The following is a 20,698-nucleotide window of genomic DNA, read 5'->3' on the forward strand; positions in this document are numbered from 1 at the left end:
TGTTTAATTGTTGTTGTTGCTCTGGGGCAACTGAAAAGCGTGTAGCGTGGGCCAACATTTATTTTGTATGAGAATTTTCCCAGAATTTCCAATAAAGGGAGAGAGAGGAAGCGAAGAAGAAGTAACGTACACCAGAAATGGATCTTTGTGCTTCATGACATGGTGATATTCAAAATTTAAGAGCAGGAATTCTAGAATTTGGGTTTTAAATTCGTGATATCTTATTACCGTATTCCCTCCGTGCTCTCCTTTATTTCTTTTATTTGTTTTATTTCTTCTCTTGTTTTAATAATGTGGGCTACTGCAGTACACATTTCTGTGTTTCACTTCTAATCGGGTCCTTTTGTATTTTCGTATTTTCATTCATCACACCGTCCTCGTACTGTACCAAACAACTCCTGGCTTATCCCCCACTGTGTATTTCTGTCCTTTCTGAAGTACAGTATCATAGTCATCATTCTCAACAATAACGACAGCAGCAGCAGCAACATCATAATCACCATCATCACTCGGTTTGCTACTCTGTTCTACAATGTTCTACATAGCCCCGTCACGGGACAATGTGCAAAACTGGCAGGCACGTATGTACTAGATGGTAGTGGTGGTGGTAATGTTGATGAAGATGATTATGATTGCGACGACGATAATGATGATGATAATGCAGTGTCAGCGTTACAGTACTTGACCAGCAATTGCTGCGCCTGCGTGTCTCTTTCCGTGTCATGCAAGCGCTTCCGATTGTCCTGGAAGGAGGAGGCTTCTGAAGTCCTAGACAACATAAGTAGAAGAGGGTTCCCTCACGAGCATGTAGAACAGATATTTTTTCCCGATAGGATCGCGGATAGTGCGCAAGCAAGCGTCGCGCATTATACATACATTGCTGCGAAAAACTGAACTGGTCGACTCACTTGTCGACTATAAGGGAGTCACAGTTTCTTCAGCGTTGCAACGACGGTAAGCCCGTGGAGCATGCTTGGTCAGCTTAATTGGATTGGCTGAGATTTTTTGTAGAAATTTGGTAGCGTCCGCTCCCTCCCTCACCTTACCTTACGCTCAACCGTGACCATGTAATGTATTCCCCGTACGATCCATATCATGCCACCTATATAAATTCATGCTTCAGCGGCTAAACGTCGTTCTTTTTTCCCTCGAATTCCGTGCTCCAAAAACTTTTGCGGTCGGCTGTATACATTCGCAGACAAATTAATGCACGAAGGCATTTCTAAAATCACCAGAACAAGAAAAAAAAAAAAGACTTCGGTTGATCGAATTTCTTGTGATGGCGCAACTCGTCTACCCATACAAAGAATTGATGACGTCCTATCGCATCGTGGAAATTCCACGCGCACCACATGCACGTGCTCTGTCTCTTTCCTCATGCGCGTTACTCAGATTTTCGCGTTCCGACGCACAGCTTTCTTAACAATTTACGCGGGTCGCACTGAGCTAAAGCATTGACATTTTTTTCTCCCTGCTCCCTTCCACGTCGTTTCAAGCAGACCATCCTGAACTCGATGCACAAGTACCAGCCGCGGTTCCACCTGGTGCGGGCCAACGACATCCTCAAGCTGCCCTACAGCACCTTCAGGACGTACGTGTTCAAGGAGACAGAGTTCATCGCCGTCACTGCTTACCAGAACGAGAAGGTACGTGCCCTATTCTTCCTGTGCCAAAAGCCTTCAAAAGTGCCTCGAGCGGCCAGTCGCTGCAATATTGCGCGTATTCGTGGGCTTCTTTCACGCTCGGAAAAGCACTTTTATGTAGCACGTATTGAGTAACAGCAAGCTGTATCGGAAGTTTTACAGCGAAGCTGTATATAGCTAGCCTTCTGGCGGTGGTTGATGTCCGCCAGTCTACGCGTCGCGTCGACACGAAAAAAAAAAATTTCGTCCCCAATGTCTCGCGAACGCTCTGTAGCTCTCAATCTAATGTAAGCATCTTGGAAAAACTTATACTGAAATTGGCCACTAAGACGACTCTATCATTACGCCAAGTTTCATTTACTCGCTCACAGTGAAGTTCTGAATATCGTGGAATTCCCGTCTGCCATGCGGCGGTATTTCCACACGTCATTATTTCATAAAGGAATAAGAATAAATCACTCCACAGTCAAAAGATGGTATTCATTCTCTGTGTCCTTCAATAATAATAATAATAATAATAATAATAATAATACCTATATATATACAGATGCTTCGATTGAGGTAAAATACTCTACAGCTTCGCTGCTCGTCCTTCTTCACAGAGTGGAAGGGCTGATGAATTTTTTCATGTTGCTCTACAATTTTCTGATTGACACGTTTCATCATAATTATATTATCTGAGAATTTGATTAATTAAGACTAACTCTGTAGTTAGGCGAAATGCAAAAGATATAATCTTAAATCTCCAATCGACGACAAACAACCTTACCTTGGTTCTCTCCAGCTACATTGCATTTGCATATTTTTGAATCTTGGTGCATGATAGTTGGGAGATCTTGAATATTATCTCTGTCGTGGTCCACAGTATCCCCAGTGTGTTAAGTGTACAGTGATTAGTCGACAAAATATACGTGCACTTTCTGTAGACTGCGTACACTCACAAAATTTACCTCAGGAGCGGATTTTGCCGAGATTTCCCGAAGACCTCCATTGCACGATTGTAACGGAAATTGCGTCATCGTCTGACTTTGTGGCGCCTGGCCTGCATGCCTAGGCTTAGAACAACTGAAAGTTGAGCAAGTTGATAGGCATTCATGTCTCCGAAAGGAAGGCGCTCATACGCGGACACAAGGAACGAAAACACCGTTCTTCTCAGTGAAAGACGTTTGTGCTGACCTTTTTTGTGCAAGCCGAATGGGCGACTGCTTTCTAACCCGTTTCTGCCCTTCACAATAAGTAGATGGCGTTGTAGGCTTTTGCTGCGCTTAATATCAGTTCGTGCGTTATCTCGGCGGTCTTCTTCAGTTTCGTATCCAGGGACGAAAGCCTAGCCCATATGGTCCTACACAGGCAGCTCGCGATGTCACTACAGAGGGGCATTGGTACCATCTGTCCCCGCGACGGCAAAACAAGGTGAACACGCCACGCGTTGACAGATGGCGCCACCGTACCGTTTCAGAGAAATCGCCATCTTTTGAGCCTTGTCTCCGCAGACGAAGTTTCGCATTACTTAGGCAGCATGTGCCAGCATATATGCTTCCCTCGCTCGTGAATCAACGTTCGAACGCGCCGCGCTGCTTTGATGAATATGTCATCACCCCATAACGCATCCTACATGCGTGACCTGGCGTCTAAACTACACCTCACTCCGGCAAGAGCGATGGCTTCTGCGACCGAACATCGAATCACCTCAGCTCGCAGCTGCTGCGGTAATCTTCTTTGGTTCAGAAATCAAATAGTTCTAGAACCTTTCTGTGTGTGTGTGTGTGTGTGTGTGTGTGTGTGTGTGTGTGTGTGTGTGTGTGTGTGTGTGTGTGTGTGTGTGTGTGTGTGTGTGTGTGTGTGTGTGTGTGTGTGTGTGTGTGTGTGACACAGGCATGCCCATTTCCAGCATGTTACCCTCTCATTTCGTGATGTCCTATCTGCCGGATGAGCGACAGGTGCCAGTTGTGTGATATCAGGGGTGTCGAGAAGGCCTCGGAAGGTCACCGGATGTGCGGTGTGCGCATGTGAACGGCATTCGCGCTGCGCGAGGACCGGTAAAATCTGGCCTGCATGGCCATAGCCATGCGACGAAGCTCGCTGGGCTTGTTCACTTGGCACCATTGAACAACTGTCGGATCGAGCGCTTCGTTAGCTTATACGGCTTTTCAGGCTAGGCTGGCTTGACAGGAGAATGCGTGTACTTTACGACAGGACATTGCGTCGCTTAAAACTAAGCGAAGGTTGTATACAGACAAGCGCATTTGCCCGGCTGCTTGAACGGACCTGAGTAGATGCCAGGTCCAGAGATAATACCTCAGATAATTGCATCTTATGGAAAGCCTCGATGCAAAACGGCACTCATGGCCCTCTTTCATTTGCGTTCCAGTAGACGCAGGGTCCGGTAGTTATTTGTGTGACTATTTATGCATCCTTGTTCCAATGGACGGCAGGCTTTAAAGCGGAACACATTATTCCCTTTCCTGCTACCGGCGTAGGGTAGCAAACTAGGAGCGACCTGGTTGCTATCTTTGACTTTCCAAATATGCAGTGTGATGGAAAGGTGGGCTATAGTCGTTATTTTATTCTCGTAAAAAACTTGTAGAGCGCACGATATACAAAAGAAAGACTCTCGTCTGCCCCGCGGCCTAAACTTTTCCGTACATCTCACCCTCTCTCTCACTCACATTGTCGTGCAGCAAGTTCTAAATCAAAGTTATATGTAACAGGTATTGCCACAGTCCTTTTTTTTTCGTTTATTATTTTCTTGTGTTGTTGAATGAAAGAAAGCGTTGCTTTAACTGAAGCGAACGTCTTCATTTGTAAATGCACTAAAGTGTAAAAAGTGACTATCTTTAATCCGCAACGTTCCAACGTACAAAGAGGAAATCTTGCGTTTCATGCGTTTAGCTATTATGCGTATACATGCAGCCCTCTGAGCGCAGTCCGTGAGGCCGGCGTCATTACAGGAGCACGCTATTGCAGGTTATGAAAGCCGCGTACAGAGCGCCTCAGGTCACTGAATATAGCCACAAAAGAGAGTGTCTATTTAGCGCTACGGACGCCTACTTGCAGCGACGGTTAGAGGAAATAGCGCCGAGCATCAGCGAAATTTATAGTAATAGAAAAGGCTGCATATCGAGCGATGTTTAAATCACGTCATGCCGTCTGCACGACGGGTGCGGTCTCTGTACGCCACAGCAGGATCGTTGCAGTTCGCGTGATGTGGGCACGCGAAGTAATGCGCAGGAAACCCGCGTGACAACCTAGAAACGAACTGGCATGAATAAGCGCTGCCGAAATGAAATGCCTAGCTGCTGCGGAAATGTCGCTTATAGTATAACGCGTGCCGCGAAGAGGCGAGCGGTTTGGCAGCACGAGGCTTTGTAATGACTGCCGAAGTGGTGGCCGCTGCGGTTGAAACGAAACTCACTGTATCCTTCTGACACTCGTCATTAGTATAGACGTGAAAATGAAACTGCGTATCAGTTAGGTCAACCTTTTCTTCTTTCTATCTATCTATTGTTTTCTACGGTCTTTTTTTTATCCTGCTCTCATGTGTAGACTCTCAAAAGCATTCGTGTGCGTGCGTGCGTGCGTGCGTGCGTGCGTGCGCGCGCGCGCGCGCGTGTGTGTGTGTGTGTGTGTGTGTGTGTGTGTGTGTGTGTGTGTGTGTGTGTGTGTGTGTGTGTGTGTGTGTGTGTGTGTGTGTGTGTGTGTGTGTGTGTGCGTGTGTGTTACGAGCACGTAACACATCTCGACCTCATTTTGTAGATTCCTTGCATTTGCGATTTGGCGTCCCTTTACCACATTGCAGCATTTTGTAGCTCTTTAAGATATCCACTGTAGCCCGATCCCTTCGTACGTCTCAAACACACGCACGGCTCCGTTCTGGCGCATACCGTCAAACTTAGCGCGCGCAAACACGGTATAAGCACTCTATTTCACCTCTCCTGCAGGCGGCGTTAAAGTTTGCCGGCTAACGGCACCCCTCTAAACAAAATCATCGGTGGTTCGGTTTCCATCCACACCGAGCGCACACATTTGCGTGAAGTCGCCATATAGGATAACGAGAGTGTCCCATGCGTGTTCTGTTGAAGTCTGCGTAGCAGACGGCTTTGCACGTGGTACAAGCCCAGAGGCAGAAGACGCGCCACGTCTGCATGGCAACACGCAATATGCCTAAGCGCGCTCCGTAATATTGCGTGCGTAACGCGGCCGACACGGACGTGGGGCCCCGTCGTTGGCAACCATTTGACGACTTCGCCGCCGATGAACCCGGCTCTACATGCGCTTCGTCCTTATACGAGCGACGTCACCTCAGGACCCCGCGGCGCAGCGCGTTTCGCCGCTGCCGCTTTATGAGACGATGACGAACGACCTGCCCTCGCGTGTACGCATGAATAATTCGCTCTGCACCATGTCGGCGGGTCACCCGCTACCTGCGTGAGCTGGCCGGCCGGACGGCCGTATACGAATGGCCAGAGAGGAGCCGTTTGTTTTTTGTTTCTTATATTTCTGCGCCGGTAATATTGCTTTATTATCTTTCCTTTCCGTTAATTTGCTTACTGCCTCATGCGGCCGCCATGTTGGCCGTAAAGCAACCACGCGTGTTCGCGTACGTATAAAAAATGATAGGCCCGGAGGGTTCCGCCTGCGGGCTTTCCTCGCAATAGTCTACTTGGAGAGCCTGTATACGAAATGTTCGGTTATGTATAAAGGCTTCTTCGTTCATTATATATATAGCTAGTTCAAGTAGAGCCACAATGAATTCGACTGAAGTCTACTTGGACAGCCTATACGAAATGTTCGGTTATATATAGATGCTTCTTCGTTCATTATGTAGCTGTAATTCAAGTACAGCCACAATGTATGAGACTGAGCTGTTCCTGACTTTCGCGATAGTCGCAGCGCCAAACGGGCCGCATTCAGAACAGCCGAATTGCAGGAATCGGCGACTTAATATAACCGTCCTTCGAGGAGTAGCATCGAGGCTTTTAACATAAATGCACGCCACGGGAATGTGTTCAATGCACTTCACGTACCATCCTCACGTCTGCCACATGCGTAGTAAGAGAGACTGCGGCGAGAAGAAATGAAAGAGAGACGGAAGACAAAGAAATTTACAGAAAACACGGTGCACTTCGGATACGCATCAACAAGCTCTCCATGCGTTCACTGAACGCATCGATGGTTGCGGAACAGTTCGAACCTTCGCTTAAACAGCTGTCCTCTCTTCGCGTCCTGCATACTTTATGTTAGCCTGTTATCAAACCTCTACAGGCGCCAGAGTCGTAAACACGAAGTTTATTCTGACCCTTTTACGTCCCTGCTTTCAACACGCCGAGGGCGTCTGCTCTCCGCATCGTTTTGCGAAGATAGTGGGGGAGTGAGGACGTGGGGGGGGGGGGGTACTGATGACAACCGCCCTGAGTGCATATCAGAGGGCCGTTTACTTGCTACGGGCGTTCGCCTGCGTTGCGTTATTCGCTGACTCGTGGTGCTTCAAACGCTGGCGTAGCCGTTCGAAAGTTGAATGCACGCGCGCCATGCTCTCACGTCAGAGGCACTACGCTATATGTTCCGGGTAATCGTGCTGCATCTACGGGGGTCTGCACCGACGTCTTTGTGCACAGTTGCCCTAACTTTGCCCGTAGAGCACAGTGGAACCGGCGCACGTTATACCTAGATCGTCTTATCATCCAGCAGCCGTGTGGAAGTTGCGAACAGGACAACAACATGACGCACACGACGTCATCCTAGTTATCCCACTGTGTTGTCGTCATGTCGCAATTGGGCAATAGAAAGCAGTTGCCCACTGTGTCGCAATAGAAAAAAAAAACGATAGGTCTACTTTTTATTATAGGCCGTTTCTGTGCCACATGTTGTCCATTTATTTCAATTTCACATCTGTTCACAAAAGGTCGAGAAAGGTTTCGAGCACCCAGATCGGTCGGCCGCAGTGCTTTTTGTCCGAACGGCGTCCACGCTCCATCTACGGTATGCATGCAGAAGACGGCGCGGCCACCGCCTCAAGCACGGCCCCCTCGCCGGATCGCGTGAGAGCACTGACTTATGCTTCACACCTGCCACGAAGCTCCACGGGAGATCACGGCAGGAGAGCGTCTACCGTCTCTCCGTCCCCGATGCAAATAAAGACTCAAAAGAAAAAAGGCGATGAAGAGGTCCCGGGGCGTGTCTCTGAGGGAGAGGAGGATGCCGATGTAGGCAGCAGGAACAACTCCATTCCCAGCGAGGAAGACGCGTGTGCATCTGCGGGATGAAGAAGACGCTGACGTGCCGTAGTCCGTCAGCGCAGGGCCGCTTCCGCTGGGCGCGCGTTCATTACCGGCGCAGGGCCAACGGCAAACACGGCCGGCGATTAGGGCGGTTGTTTGCCCTCCAAAGGCTCCTTCTTCTTCCGCTGCTGCTGCTGCTCGAGACACAACAAGCTGCCCCGTAAGCGCACGGCATCTGCTCAGCGTCAGCGTCGTGACTGCAACCTTGAAAAAAAAAAAAAGGGGGGAAGGCGCATATACATGAGCGCTGCTCGGCTGTGGATTCTCCCGGAGGTGGCGTGCAGGGACGTCTTATAAGCGTACACGGACGTCTTATAAGGTCATTGCTGCGCCGGGGGTCTTGATTGCGGGTTATGCCATAAGCACCCGACTGTATACTCTTAAGTTTACCTTTTCTTTTTCTCGTACGTGTACTCGCCTTGTGCGAAGTTTATGCGAAGCCTGCAGGTACTTCGCTCTATATCTATAACAAGCAATGCATCTGAAAGCAACATTTCGAATGGGAAACTTGTCTCTGTCAGGGCCACTATTGACCGCTGTCGATCTCTTCGGCTCCATCTTCCTGCGAACCTGTGTGTTGTTTTAATTTATATTTTGCCATATATACGGCGTATAACCGAAATTTACGTGAAAAAGGGTGCAAGTAAGTATCTGAAACGCGAAATCATTTAAGCTTATGCAACTTGGAGCGTGGTCAGACAATGCGAGTAGGAAGACTGTTTCTGTAGGCCTGCCAACATTCCGCAAAGCTGTAACTTTCCCATCTTATGGGACATATCCGTTCAGCTATCAACAAAAACAGCGCACAATTCAGAGTAAATGCAGCATCTCTTTACTCTGAGGTTTCATTGCTTTTGAGTCCTGTGTTGTGCGTATAAGCAGATGAAATCTAGTTGATTGCCAGTGAGGTGTCCGTGCCGTCTGAATTAGCCCGGTGAGCTAGCAAGACAAACTCGCGGGCACTTTTTAAGCAAACGAAAGAGTACAAATGCATCGTTCACATTCATTCAACGAGCGGTTAGATTGACGTGTGGTCTACCGTGACACCCAATTTGTATCACATACGCTGCTCAGCACCTCACGCCGCGTGTGTCAGCCGTCGTGCGAAAAGTTGATCGATCACTTCGAGCATTTCTCGTCTGCTATTTAGAGTGCGTGTTGCTGATGATGGATCTGGTTGTCACATCTATATAGAGCTAGTGGCGTATAGTGTTGCGAAAGTGTTCTGGTACTACTTTACAGCCGCAGTTGAGTCTGTTCACCGCTATAGTTAGACTGAAATAATGTCTTGGATATAAATTTACTTCCTGTGCCTGCTCTGGTTGGAAAACCCAAGGGAGTTCATTCCGGTGTTTCCGTTATACGTATATATCGTCAAGGATAAAAATGTTGGGATGCGCCCTCTGCGGTCGACCGAGCCGAGCCTACCCTTACAAGAGTGGTTGTAGAAGTGTTGTAGCGTTTCCGCTGACATTCTTCTTTTTCTTTCTTTTTTCATTCTGTAGACTCTGCTGAAGTACACTTAATAATAATAATAATAATAATAATAATAATAATAATAATAATACTTTATTGATCACTTGAGAATGATACAATGGAAGAACCGGGCCTGCCAAAGCCGCAGTGGGCTTGAACGGCAGTGCCTGGCAGACAGCGACAGGGCCATCAATAACACATTATGAGATTGTAGACAATAGTGAGAAGAAAAAACACACACACACACACACGACAGGCTCCCGATCACGCATTAATGTGTCTAAGAACCTTTCTGAGACCATATTTCGTCTTCACATCTTGCATGCTTTGGGGAAGTAAATTAAACGTTGCTGGGACATAATAGTTACGGAGTCTTCGACCATATCTCGTCTTACAGCGGGGTGTAACATACGGATTCTTTGGTCTCAGGCAACGAACAGGCACATAGGGAATTTTATACTGGCTTATCCAAATCATGCTTTAAGACAACAGTTTCTAGCAGCAGAGAATTGAAATCAGGTAAAGACAAAGTTTTGAACACATCAGATTTTGGGGGACATCATAAGCAACATGCTTCAGCATGCCACGAAGGACGGAGTTGACCCGGTTTACCAAATGTTGAGCGCCATCACCATATGTAGATATCCCCTTTTTTTCTGTATTTTTTTTTAATTTCCTTTTTTTTAATTTTATTTTCGTTTTCCTCTCTATCATCTTTCCAACCCCTATCCCCCATCCCCAGTGTAGGGTAGCAACCCGGAGACTCATATCTGGTTAACCTCCCTGCCTTTCCTCTTCATTCTCTCTCTCTCTCGCATACCGAATTACACTGTAGCATAAGGCATGTACTACAAGCTTTCGGACAGACAATGGCATGTGAAATTTAATATTATACAAAACACAAGACACTGCGCGAAGTTTTTGACAATTATATGCGAAATGAGAGTTCCAGGATAAATCACTGTCAAAAAAAAAAACACCAAGGTATTTAATTGAACAAGCGTATTGCACAGGGTCACACGAACAGGGATTGCAATGTGATGTGTGCAAATATAATGGGGACGATAGGGTAACTTGCTTGACAGGGTTGTGGAAACAGATTAGTTGAGTTTTGGACACATTGATATGGACTACATAATTCCGAAACCAGTCCATCACTTTTGCTGTTGCCATTTGTAAAGAAGAGATGGCATCAGTGTAACTTCGAGCGTGTGAAACAAGGACAGTGTCATCCGCATACTGATATAATTTGACGTTCACAACATTAGATAAATCGTTAAAATATAAATTAAATAATAACGGACTTAAAATTGAACCTTGGGGGACGCCAGCTTTAATTTCGGTCAGGTTGCTACGAAATTTCCCAATAGACACAAGTTGGTGCCTGTGAGATAAGAAGTTTTTCAGAAGCCGCAAGAACGCACCGCGAAAGCCTAGCAAAGAAAGTTTGGTTCGTAGTATACTACGACAGACGCTGTCAAACGCTTTGCGGACGTCGAGAAACAGTGCACAAGCAATCTGATTGTGTTCAAACGCAGAGTTTAGTGTATCGGAAAAATCTTCAAGCAGCAACTGCGTACCCCGATTCGGCACAAAGCCATACTGGCTAGGAGATAACACGTCATGATTGTTTAAAAAGCTGCTCATTGTCTTGAGCAGATGTTTTTCCAATATCTGCCCAATGCACGAAAGGATTGAAATAGGCCGGTAGTTATCGATATTGTTGCGTTCGCCACTTATAAAAAGAGGAATGACCAGCGCATTTTTCAGATTATCGGGAATGATACCAGTGGTAATAATAGTGTTTAAAATGAGTAGTAGCACATCTTTTATTGCTTCGAAAGTTCTACGCAGCTCTAATATTGAAATACCATCAATTCCTGGCGACTTATTTGGTTTTAGACTGAAAAGGATTGATTTCAGATCATGTTCCGAAAACATGGGAAGAAAGGCGGATTCTGAAATACTAGTTTGCAATGTGCAAATATCTGGATGAGGTCTCGCTACGCCAGACACTTTTGATAAGAATGAGTTAAAATCATTAGCGGTGGCAGTACCATTCGAAGAAAAAACGAGACATCAGATCAACATGGCGATTAGCGTTTACATAAAACCACCTCCAAGATTGTTAATTAGGGACCATGTTTTCCTGCTGTCACAACGAGCGTCCATGAATTTTGCTCGTATGTTATTACATTTTGCTAGACATATCATGGCATTGACCTTATTTCGAAGGTCTTTGAACCGAAGCCGCAAAACAGTACAATTAGGACTTCTCTTTGTTTGAACCCATAACAAGTCTTTTGCTTTTATTGCCGCGAGTATTTCTGTCGACATCCATTTTTGGTCCAAGTTACGTTGTTTAATTTTACAGACCCGTGTAGCTGCAAGCCGGAAATCAGTGAACAGTGTTACAAAGTTGTCATAGGCGTCGCCTGGAGGAACAGTCATCAAAAAGTTATACCAGTCGTGATTCATTTCAAATTTGTCGAAAGCCGAGGGGTCAACAATTGAGATTTGTTTGACTTCGTTTGGAGCGACCAAGTGAGTAGTGTCTTCTGTTAGAGAGTAGCAGACCATGTAATGATCAGCAAGTTTCGCTATAATAACGACAGATTTGACACTCAAGTTATGTGCATGTATATTTATATGATCTATGCAAGATGTGACAAGATGACCAGCAAGGAATTCTTCGCGCGTAGGTTCACAGATCGTGTTTTGCAAGCCCCATTTGGAAATGACGTCCAAATAATTACTAACTGTCGTCGCTAAAGGGCGTAGCATATCTATGTTGACATCCACAATTAGGCAAACATTGTCCATTGATGACATCGAGGCCACGGCGACATCCAGTTCATGCAGGAATATACGACCGTTGCAGCACGATGGGCGATAAACTGCAAGCAGAATTAGTGACAAGGAAGGTGCGCAAAGACGCACTGCCACAATTTCAGCTTGGGAAAACGAGAAAGTCAGCTCAGCTGTCGCCCATGTGTCTCGGATGAAAACTGCCACGCCTCCTGCCATCTTAATTGGCCTAGTGTATGAAAAAACTTGGTATCCAATCATCTGATGCTGATTGATGCAGGCGGACGGAATGTTAATCTCGGTAAGCACGATCGCATCGAAATAGGAGTTCAAAGGGGTAATTAAGGCCTGAAAATGGTCCCAATGTTTTCTAACACTGCGAATGTTGACGTGAACAGCACGGAAGGCGCAACCATTAGAATGTGGAAAGAAACTACAAACCTCGTTCAGATTAGTACATGTCTTGAAGACATCTTTGTTTATGCTCATGCAATACTCTCGAGATCAGATGCCTTATTGATATACAGAATAGGTGCATCTTCATCCCTCTTAGCCAGTATCTTGCCGTTTTTGGTCCAAACGAATTAAAAATTTTTTCTTTGCCTTTCTGCCTTGCCAGCCGATACAGCTCCCGTTGGGCACGCGAAAGGTTATCGTTGAAGTAAAGCCGCGGAAAGGAACTATCATGAGCAAGTTCACGTAGGATTCCTCGTGCAGCGAGCCATTGCTGTTTGGCCGAGACAGTGTGCATCTGCACAAGGATTACAGGAATGGTATTGCTGCGTGCGGGAAGTCGATGAACGGCAGGAACATCGGTCGGTTTGAATTCGGGAATCTTTAGCTTCGCCGCCAGTCCTGACAAGAAGGAAGGCAAATCCTCGTGTGGGTTATATTGCAGGCAATGAATCTCAAAATTGCAGTGACGGCTGTATTGGTCTAATTTGCTAAGTTCAGAGCCAACCTTCTCAAGCAGCTCAGCCTGAGCAACAATCTTAGAGGAGAATGTATATACTTGCGTGCCAAGCTCGCGGACTGCTATCTGGTTCGCAGTCACAGTGGACTACACCGATTCATATTTAACAAGGGAATCGAGCGACCCCTGTATCTGCAGAACAGTTCGTGCAGCTTTTCTCCGATAGCCTTGAAGGTCAGTAGTTCTTCCACTCGACTAGCCAACATGTCGACTATAGTCGTCAGCCGGTCCAGCTTGCATGACGGGCATAAATATCCCCGTTTTGCTGCCGACATTTTCGAAAAGGTGGATTCAGCAACCATCGAAGAGTTTTTACCCAGGTGAAAAGCTTCATTGCAAACAGAGCACGTCAGAAACTTATCGTCTCGCGGCAATGGTTCAGCACAAGTGGTACAATCAGGCATTGTGGTGCAGTCGGCGGCAGAGAGCAAAATACAAAATGGAAACGCGGTCGTTTGAACTCACCTGTCGACAGCAAAATAACGGATCAACGCATGGTACAGCCTTACCGCCGACTGCGACTGGAGTCAGCGAGAGCAGTGCTTTTGTAGTCGGTAGTCAGACTTGATTGGGCTGCCGAGATCAGGTGGCCAAGGCGATGGGAGCGACGGTGGGCGACAGGGAACGAAGCCGATGTTGATCCTTTGGTATCTTTATGCGAAAATCGGTGATCCAGGCAGCCAACACGCGTCGATGCGTGTTCCCTGATAACCTGATTGGTAGCTTCGAGTGCGTGTGCAAGCGGACAGCCTGTCGACAGCAGAATAACAGATCAGTGCATGGTACAGCCTTGCCGCCGACTGCAAGGCTGTACTTAAATGTCGTGTCTGATTCTTACGACGGCGTAGCATTCCGGGGCTCTCGGAATCGTGCCGTGGGATCGGATACGACGCGGAATGGAGTCGTCACAGCACTGATACACCGATTTCTGATGCGAATCAGAACCATGTCGTTGTGCCGGTGTCTACATCGGTGAACATAAAGCAAACGTTTCCGATGCGAGAACGCGTGGAACCGGATGTGAATTATGACATCCTGTGCATCGTTTTGAGGCATGATACAGGATCCGGAAACCTCAGTACTAACACACACACACACACACACACACACGCGCGCGCACGCACGCACGCACGCACGCACGCACGCACGCACGCACGCACGCACGTGCACTCACACAGCGATACCTCCTTTGTACGCTCCACTTTTTCTTCAGTGCCGCAAAGAGCTGCACAAAGATCGGCGCTTGCACGACTGTCGGCACAGCGCCCAGGCAGGAAGCTCAAGAGGGACTTCGCGGCCAAGCCATCAGCGCTTCTATGCGGGAGCAACGCAGCGCATATATAAGCGAAGCGCGTCGGGGCGGGAGAAACAAAGATATAATCGAAGCGGCGGAAAAGAAAAAGCAACGGGCAGGAAGATCTCATGTGCTACCGCTCGCTCTGCTGTTCCGTCATTAGGCCTCGGGTTCAGGCGCCGCGCCAAATGACCGTGGAGGCTCACGCGATGGCGCCGCGACACGACACCTCGGCGGAGAAGCGAGCCTTCGACGAGGAGCCAGCAACTGTCGCGCGGGAAGAGACGCACGGCGCGGGCACGGCACCATCCTGTCGGGGACCTGTCGTATCTCCCGCACGATCCTCCTCCTCCTCCTCCTCCTCTCGTGCGCTGTCGCCTCCTTTTTTGTTTGTTTTGTTTTTTGTTTGCGTAACACGACGTTCTTTGCTTCCGTTGAGCGCGTGTTGAACAGAGAAGATGTCCGCGCGGATATGCAAGCGCCGTCCAAAGTGCACGGCGTGCGGAGTTTCTCGCTGGGGCGTCTGCAGGAACTCGATAGAAGCGTGCTGTGTCTCGGACCACGTGACACGCACTCCGCTCCGGCAGGAGGCGGAAGGGGACAAACCTGCAAGTGCGAACTGAGGGAGTGAAGACAGAAAAAAAGAAGAGGAAGCTGATGAACGATGTGGGAGGGAGAGAGAGAGAGAGAGATCAAAGAGACGAGAAAGGCAGGGAGGCTAGCCGGAAGATAGATATCCAGTTTGCTACCCTGAACTGGGGAAGGGGTAAGGGGAGATAGAAAGAGCTTTAAAAAAAGTGCACACACATAAAAAGGGTGGGAGAGCGGAAAGAAAAATGTGTGAAATGTGTGAAAAGTGTTTAGGGTATACGCGACAGAAAAAAAAAATAGTAAGCGCACTGATTCACACGCACCAAACACAACATAGCAGAGCTGTTGTATGCTGTAGGAATGTATGATATACCGCCGCTATAGGAATGTGACGTAGGACACCAAAATTTTGCACTCTGTTGACTTCGTTGTATGTCAGCATGCATATGACATTTCAGGCTTTAGTCAACACGTGACGAGCTTGTGGTCGCCTTAAAGCAAATTTGGCGTTGTTTGTCGTGTTGCTCGCGCGTGCACCCTCTATAGCGTAATATATATATATATATATATATATATATATATATATATATATATATATATATATATATATATATAAACTATATTGATCGCAACGATGTCGTACGAGGCATATATATATATATATAACGAAACCGGAAGCCCGAACTCTCCCTCTATACCGTACTCTGGTTAGCTCACGCTTCAGGTCCCGCTACGCAAATTTTCACGGGACGTCGATTTATTTTTTTAATCCCTCGCACAGCGATTCTTTTTTCGTCATTCAGCTGTAATCGGCGCAAGATGGGTGTAAAGGCGTCGTATATATGCTGTGAGCCTGTTGTTATATAGCCCCGTCTATTGCAGAACTTGGAATTACTTAGATCACGGAAAGCTGCGCTTAATCTGCTTGCGTGTATATATGTGCGAGAATACCAAAGGTGGGGGTCTCAGGCTAATGCTGTACATACAGTGGCACACATGACGCGAATACTTCCTGTGGTTTCGTCTGACCAGGACGTCTCGTCCGTAGAGAGCCGTTCAGTTGCAACTCTTGAGTGCTTTCGTTCGCCCGATGATGACTTTCGCTCTTCTTACACGTTCGTTTATTTATTGCAGATAACCCAGCTGAAGATCGACAACAACCCGTTCGCCAAGGGATTCCGGGACACTGGCGCCGGCAAGCGGGAAAAGAAGTGAGTGTCGCGCGATCCCTCGCAATAGAAATAAGATTTGTTAGCCCGCGCTGTATAGGAAGTCTATTAGGTGTTCTGCTTTAAGGTCTATAGAATGTTTTCAGACAGCCTGTAGGTTCTGGTAGTGCACTGTTGGTTAATGGTATTATATGCAGTTTCTGTTAACAACCAGTTTGATAGCCTACATGGACAACAGTAGATGAAAGGAAATAGACCTGTGAAGATCTTTCATTGAATGATAGTCCGTAGATTTTTTATTTCTTTTTTTGCAGCCGAAAGGGAAAGTATTTATTTATTTAGTTTCTCATGGGCCCTGATAATTGGAACAATACATGAAGAGTGGGCACAAAATAAGATGGTGTATCAGATTATAAGCTGGCTTGTCTTGACAGACAGTCTTCTTTAATAGCAGTCTTGACTTGAAAAGAGAAATATCTCTAACGAGGGCGATGCGAATGACCCTGTTTATAGTCAGACTATTTGTTCTGAGCGACCGTCTCTGTCTGTGACATTGCGCTGAGAGTTCCAACTTCAACACGCCGGCGACACCGGTGCTCGTCAACTCTTAACGTTCCCTGCTTTTCTTAATATTATTTTTTCTTTATTTCCCACTCTTTCGTCAGTGCATGTACCCAATAAGGCTCAGTACCGTTTAAGCCCCTGCCTTTTGGGTATTCTTTTCTCATATATTCTTATCTGCGTTATCTAAGAGACAGCGGAATGTGCCGTACGTTTTGGCTTCGCACTGCGTGACGTTGAATGTATATACTAGCGGGACGTCGACACTGTGTATGAATATGTGACGCCTTCGCAGCACTGCGCGACAGCGTGCACAGTGAAACAATTCTTTATTGTTTTCTCTTTTCTTCTTTCTTCTCTCATCCTTCGTGCCCATTTCCCCTTACCCGGTACAGGGTAGCCAACCGAAGATAATCTGTGGTTAGCCTCCCGGTCATTCATTTGCTTTTCTATCTCTCTCTCTCTCTCTGTCAACTCTCGTTCGGAAAAAAGAAAGAGATCATATTTTTCAGCTCGTCGCTTTAAGACGCACTATAGTTATCGTTCTTATAATAGCGGAGCTTAAGTGCATCGCAGTTAATGCTATAGTTGAAGATTGCACGACCGCACTAACGGCACACTATTTTGGCCGGCAGGTGAATTTGAAAGCCACATTAAGATTATGCCAGGAGTCACTGGGCTATATATAATGTCATAAATCCCCGTTGATGCTTCCTTTTAACTAAGTTGGTCTTTGCCATATAGTCCTCGTGTTCACTTCCTTTCTTCGTTGCCTTTGCCGCTTGCACATCCGGACCCGCCTGCTCCTTCTCTTGAGCGCGAGCGCAACATAAACCCACTGACTTCTGTTGGCCGCCGACGACTCTAATAAAACGAAGTGCCGCGATGGCTCAACGGAGTGGAGCCGTGTGTACACGCATGGCGGGGTCGCATGAGGGCAATTATCCGCTGGGCTTTAAGCTGGGAGTTTGTCATTGTAGCGAAAGTCACGTAACAACAAAACCGCTTGCTTTCAGGCTCCATTTGCACCCCGTGACTCTCGGCTTCCCCGTATACGTGGTCGTTACCATGGCGATCGAGACGATCGAGTGCGGTCAGAATTTTAACTCGGTGACCCGTTGCGCGCAGCACGCTCGCTCCTCAGCCAAGCTGCAGCAGTGCGCATGCGCGTTTCCCGTCGAATATCGTACCGTCAATTTAGAAGCTGAGTACTTAGTTGTATTTGTTGGATCGTGTCGTTACTGTCGTTATGCGTACCTTTTTGCTTTCAAGCGGTCATCCAGTATCGAACCACCGCGAACCTGTATGCTGATTAATTGGCGTTCAGACGCGCTGCGCCGTAGAGGCGACCAGTGCACTCTGTGACTCGGCCCTTTTGCTACAGCATCCGGTACACTTCACAACTGGCTGTTGTTCCTCCGGTTACTGCTCTAAATGATGATCGTATCCCATAAACAGTTCAGCTTTGTGCCGCTTGAAACCAAACGGAATAACAACGCTGGAACAGTATAAGAATGCTTCGGGATATATGCTACCTTCTGTAACTGTGAGCGTGTGCGTGCGTATGTGTGTGGGTAAGCGGGGGGGCGGGGGAGAGAACGACAGAGTTGACAGGAGAAACATGCCACAGAATTTCGAATGTCGTTGGGCAAACTGCGTGCGTAGAAACCGAACTCGGATTGGCATATGTATTTGCGCACTTCCTGCCGATGACGTCCGCAACGCGGCGCATTATCGCCTGCGGCGTGGTGGGCGGTTTCCATTTTTTCCACGCCCTATCGCGCCCCCGCTTTCTTCCTTCGAAGCGGCGCCCGTTATCGCATAGCTCCTGCGTCCTTGCGGGAGACGTGCAACTACACCGCGTGTACGCGCTTCGGGCGCGTGTTTCACCGCGCGCGATAGGTCGTGCATCGACATTAGTTTCGACAGCGGTCGCCGAGCGATTCGTCGCCTGTTTCGACACGCCGTCACTATACATGTATGTCACAACGTGCACGCACTGCGTTGCCTCGCCTGCTGCAACCGTAATGGCGCCAAAGAGAGATGGAGAGAGAGAGAGAGAGTGCTTCGGCAGAACTGTCGCGCCGTTTAAGCGCGCTGCCCGATCACGTCTGTCGCCGCGGTGTGTGTGTGCGTATACGCGCGACGCATGTCGTGCGATTACACGCCGCGCTCGGCACCTCTGCAGTGCACGACGTTCGCGGCGCCGCTGTTGCGGGATCGCCGATGAATATGCGATCAGATGCGCACGCAATGCTCCGCGAATCCCGTTAGCGCCCGGTAGTGCGCGCGTGCGACGCGGTTATGCATACCCGACCGCGCCCATTAAGCTTTAAAAGGCACCCGCGACGCGTCGTTAATTAGCTATAGCGCCGGTACCTAGACATATATGCGCTTCGTTCCGTACGAGTGTCACGTATATTCATTACGAGCTGTTAACGTCTGCGCGTAGGCGTACATTGTACGAGCACTGCGCTGCATACGGACGGGTGTGCGATATATAGGCCGTTCTGTCTCCGCGGGCGCATGCATCCGCGGGGGCGGCGGCCATTATTGAAATCGCGCTTCGCCTCCGCCTCGCGGCTTCCTGCCGCTCGCGGGTCGTTATTCTTCTCCTTGTTCTGTAAAGTTGCTTCTGCGTTCTGGTTGTTGCCAGATTTCCTTTGTTTGTTTGTTTCTGCTTATCTTCTCGTCCTTGCGTACTTTAAAGCACTCGCGCGTCGCTTTGGCGCGCGCTATAAACTAGATGGTTGCGGAACCTTGCAAGCCGTGCCGTTAATAAACACCCCACCCCTCTTCCGCGACCTCCGGTGTCGTTCGTTCTGCTGCGGGCGGGGAGACGCCCCCTAACGACGCCGACGTGCGCGGCTTGCCTCGTTCGCAGCGTAGACGCGCAGCTGCTTCGCCTGCACGCATTATGCGCAGACGCACGCGCACTATCGCCGTGGCGCTCCGCGACGTTCGTCCCGTGTACTGATCTCGCACCGTGCAGCTTTACGGGATGGATGAATCGTGACCCCGTTATACTTTCGAGCTTTTGAAAAGGCACGTGAAGAAATGTGGGAGGAGCAACGCAAGAAGCATATATGAGAAGTTTCGGCCCACGAAGAAGCAAATCTTCGTAGCCTGAATTCGCAAAGCGTTTCGCTCGTAAGTTAGTTTTGCTGTTAGCCGGTCACCTTTGCTAAGGATATGTCCAACTTCAGTATTGGTTGTGACTGGCTCTTGCGAACAACTCTAGCGTTGGAGCCTTCTGTTAATACGCGCTCATAAGGTTGGGGTGGGGAGTAGGGTGGGGGAACGGCGACTTTCACACGGGGTGACAAGTCGGCCAGCATTGTCCACGAACAACGGCGAGCTGACATCGTTTCTGTTGTTACAGCGAAGCAGCACTTGCTAGTATCACTGGCAACGACGTGTTCTCGATTTCCGTGCGACAGTACAGCCTACACAGTACGCTGTTCGCGGACAACGTCGTTGACCAGCTTGTTTGCCGTGTAATGTGACAAGCTTTACTATAAAAACTAAGCTTTAGATAAAAGTAAGAACGCCCGCAGTTTGTCGGTCACAGAGAGTCGCAAGCGTATACATACGCCGCACATCTACAGCTCCACCAACTGGTTTTCTCCATACTCATTTATAACTGCCGTAAACCCCGTTAATGGCAGTTATGCTGCGTGCAACGTCCACGTGACCTACGCCGCAGTCATCCTGCTTGACGAACGTAGCGTACTTTCTTTTCCCTCGTCGCCTCCACTCCCTCCCCCGCTCCCACCCCATTAAGCAGGCTCGTTAGTATACTTCTTAACCTGCATGCGGACTCTTTTCATAAATGTAAAGCCAGCTTTCCCGCCAGCCAGTCTGCCAAGCTAATGACGGTGGAGTCGTTTTTGTAGTTGTGC

The 20,698-nt window shown here is 48.1% G+C and overlaps 1 protein-coding gene across 3 annotated transcripts in view; it reads left to right on the plus strand.

The window, feature by feature from the left end:
- LOC126540690 (uncharacterized) overlaps window positions 1–20,698 on the plus strand; it is a 115,367-nt gene that overhangs the window by 84,950 nt on the left and 9,719 nt on the right. For 2 of the 3 annotated variants that reach the window (XM_072287269.1, XM_072287271.1), the window contains exons 3-4: window positions 1,497–1,646; window positions 16,201–16,277. In XM_072287269.1, the coding sequence (XP_072143370.1) occupies window positions 1,497–1,646; window positions 16,201–16,277 (227 nt within the window). The remainder of the gene's footprint in view (window positions 1–1,496; window positions 1,647–16,200; window positions 16,278–20,698) is intronic. The other variant, XM_072287270.1, reaches the window with a different exon arrangement.

This window comes from Dermacentor andersoni, chromosome 3, assembly GCF_023375885.2.
Source record: "Dermacentor andersoni chromosome 3, qqDerAnde1_hic_scaffold, whole genome shotgun sequence".
In the NCBI taxonomy this organism is placed as follows: Eukaryota; Metazoa; Arthropoda; class Arachnida; order Ixodida; family Ixodidae; genus Dermacentor; species Dermacentor andersoni.